This window comes from Austrofundulus limnaeus, unplaced genomic scaffold (assembly GCF_001266775.1).
Source record: "Austrofundulus limnaeus strain Quisiro unplaced genomic scaffold, Austrofundulus_limnaeus-1.0 Scaffold174, whole genome shotgun sequence".
NCBI lineage: Eukaryota > Metazoa > Chordata > Actinopteri > Cyprinodontiformes > Rivulidae > Austrofundulus > Austrofundulus limnaeus.
In genome coordinates, this window is record NW_013952576.1 from 782,965 (window position 1) to 784,183 (window position 1,219).

Sequence of the window (1,219 nt, forward strand, 5' to 3'; positions counted from 1 at the left end):
GTTAAATATTTAGTTTATAAGCTATGACAATTATAAATGTATGAATCATATGATGAAAAACTGACTTTGAAAAACAAATCTGTTTTTTTACTTATAAAAGGCTAAATAAAACAAAAATATTGGTGGTAATTTTTGACTGTGTAACTTTACAAACGGCAGCCCATACTTTAAAGTGCCTGTGACCTCCAAGTGTTGTAATAAATATAAATGCATTTTTAGAAAGATAACATTGATAACATGTTGCAAAAAAAAATCGCTGCTGAGATGAACAGTTGTTGAGGTATTTATATGTGAAGTAACAGGAAGTGATGTCTGCATGTGAGCAGAGCTTTGATAAAATGGCTGATAACAAACCGTAGAGAAAAATCTGATGTTTCTTTAGATTACTTTGAATTAGAGATGAAGAAGAGTCAGAGTTCAAGTAATATTGTTTTAATAAATAAAGACCAGAAAGTTAATTTTCTTAAAGAGTTCCCCTTTGACGTCACTTCATGTTTCACTTCGGTTGAGCCAAGTTCAAAAGAAAAGATGCAAATTATGTGACAAAATCTGTAAAATCATYTGRAWTAAGCCAYGTTTCTTAATTATAAAGATATTTTCTTTGACTTTTTGTATTTGGATGATACATGTCACACGCACTTTAAAGTTATAAAACAACTCAGAGGGTCTTAGTCCCCCTTTAACGCTCTAACTTTTTAACCCTCTACAGCAGCATCCACTAGTTCTCACTGGATGTAAGCCTCCAGGCTGCTCTGTCCTCGGAGCTGGTCCTCCAGGAGGTAGGTGTTGTGCGAGGAGGAGATGAAGTAGTGGCTGAGCGGTTGACTCATGTCCTGTTGGAGCTCCAGGTACTCAGGTTTGAATATGGAGCCCTCCTGGGAGCACAGGTACACCTGGAAGCCGTCCAGTGACATGGCACTCTGCTTRTTGGCTGCACGGGGATTTTGATACAAATCAGCATCGTGTATTATTAATTACAGGACATCTCAGCGGTTTTACAAAGTGCTTTATAAGAAAAGATAATGCGTTAGATAAAACAAYGCAAATTTAAAGGTCAAGCACTCAGATCCAAGATGGCTGCCACATTTACATCGTACAAGATGCATTYATGCTCAGGGTTTGTTGAGTAACTTAAAGCTACTTTAATTGGAGGTGGAGTAGCTGTGGCAGCCATCTTGAATCCCTCCAATAAGACTGTCCTGAAGGGACCATATGGGGT

At 37.5% G+C, this 1,219-nt stretch overlaps 1 protein-coding gene across 1 annotated transcript in view; it reads right to left on the minus strand.

Annotated features, from left to right (window-relative positions):
- Nucleotides 1-549: 549 nt before the first annotated feature.
- Nucleotides 550-1,219, minus strand: part of LOC106524047 (1-phosphatidylinositol 4,5-bisphosphate phosphodiesterase delta-4) — a gene marked incomplete in the record, with an annotated part of 14,290 nt that continues 13,620 nt past the window's right edge. Inside the window, 1 exon segment of the mRNA XM_014017679.1 lies at nucleotides 550-923. Within this exon segment, the coding sequence (XP_013873133.1) occupies nucleotides 726-923 (198 nt within the window).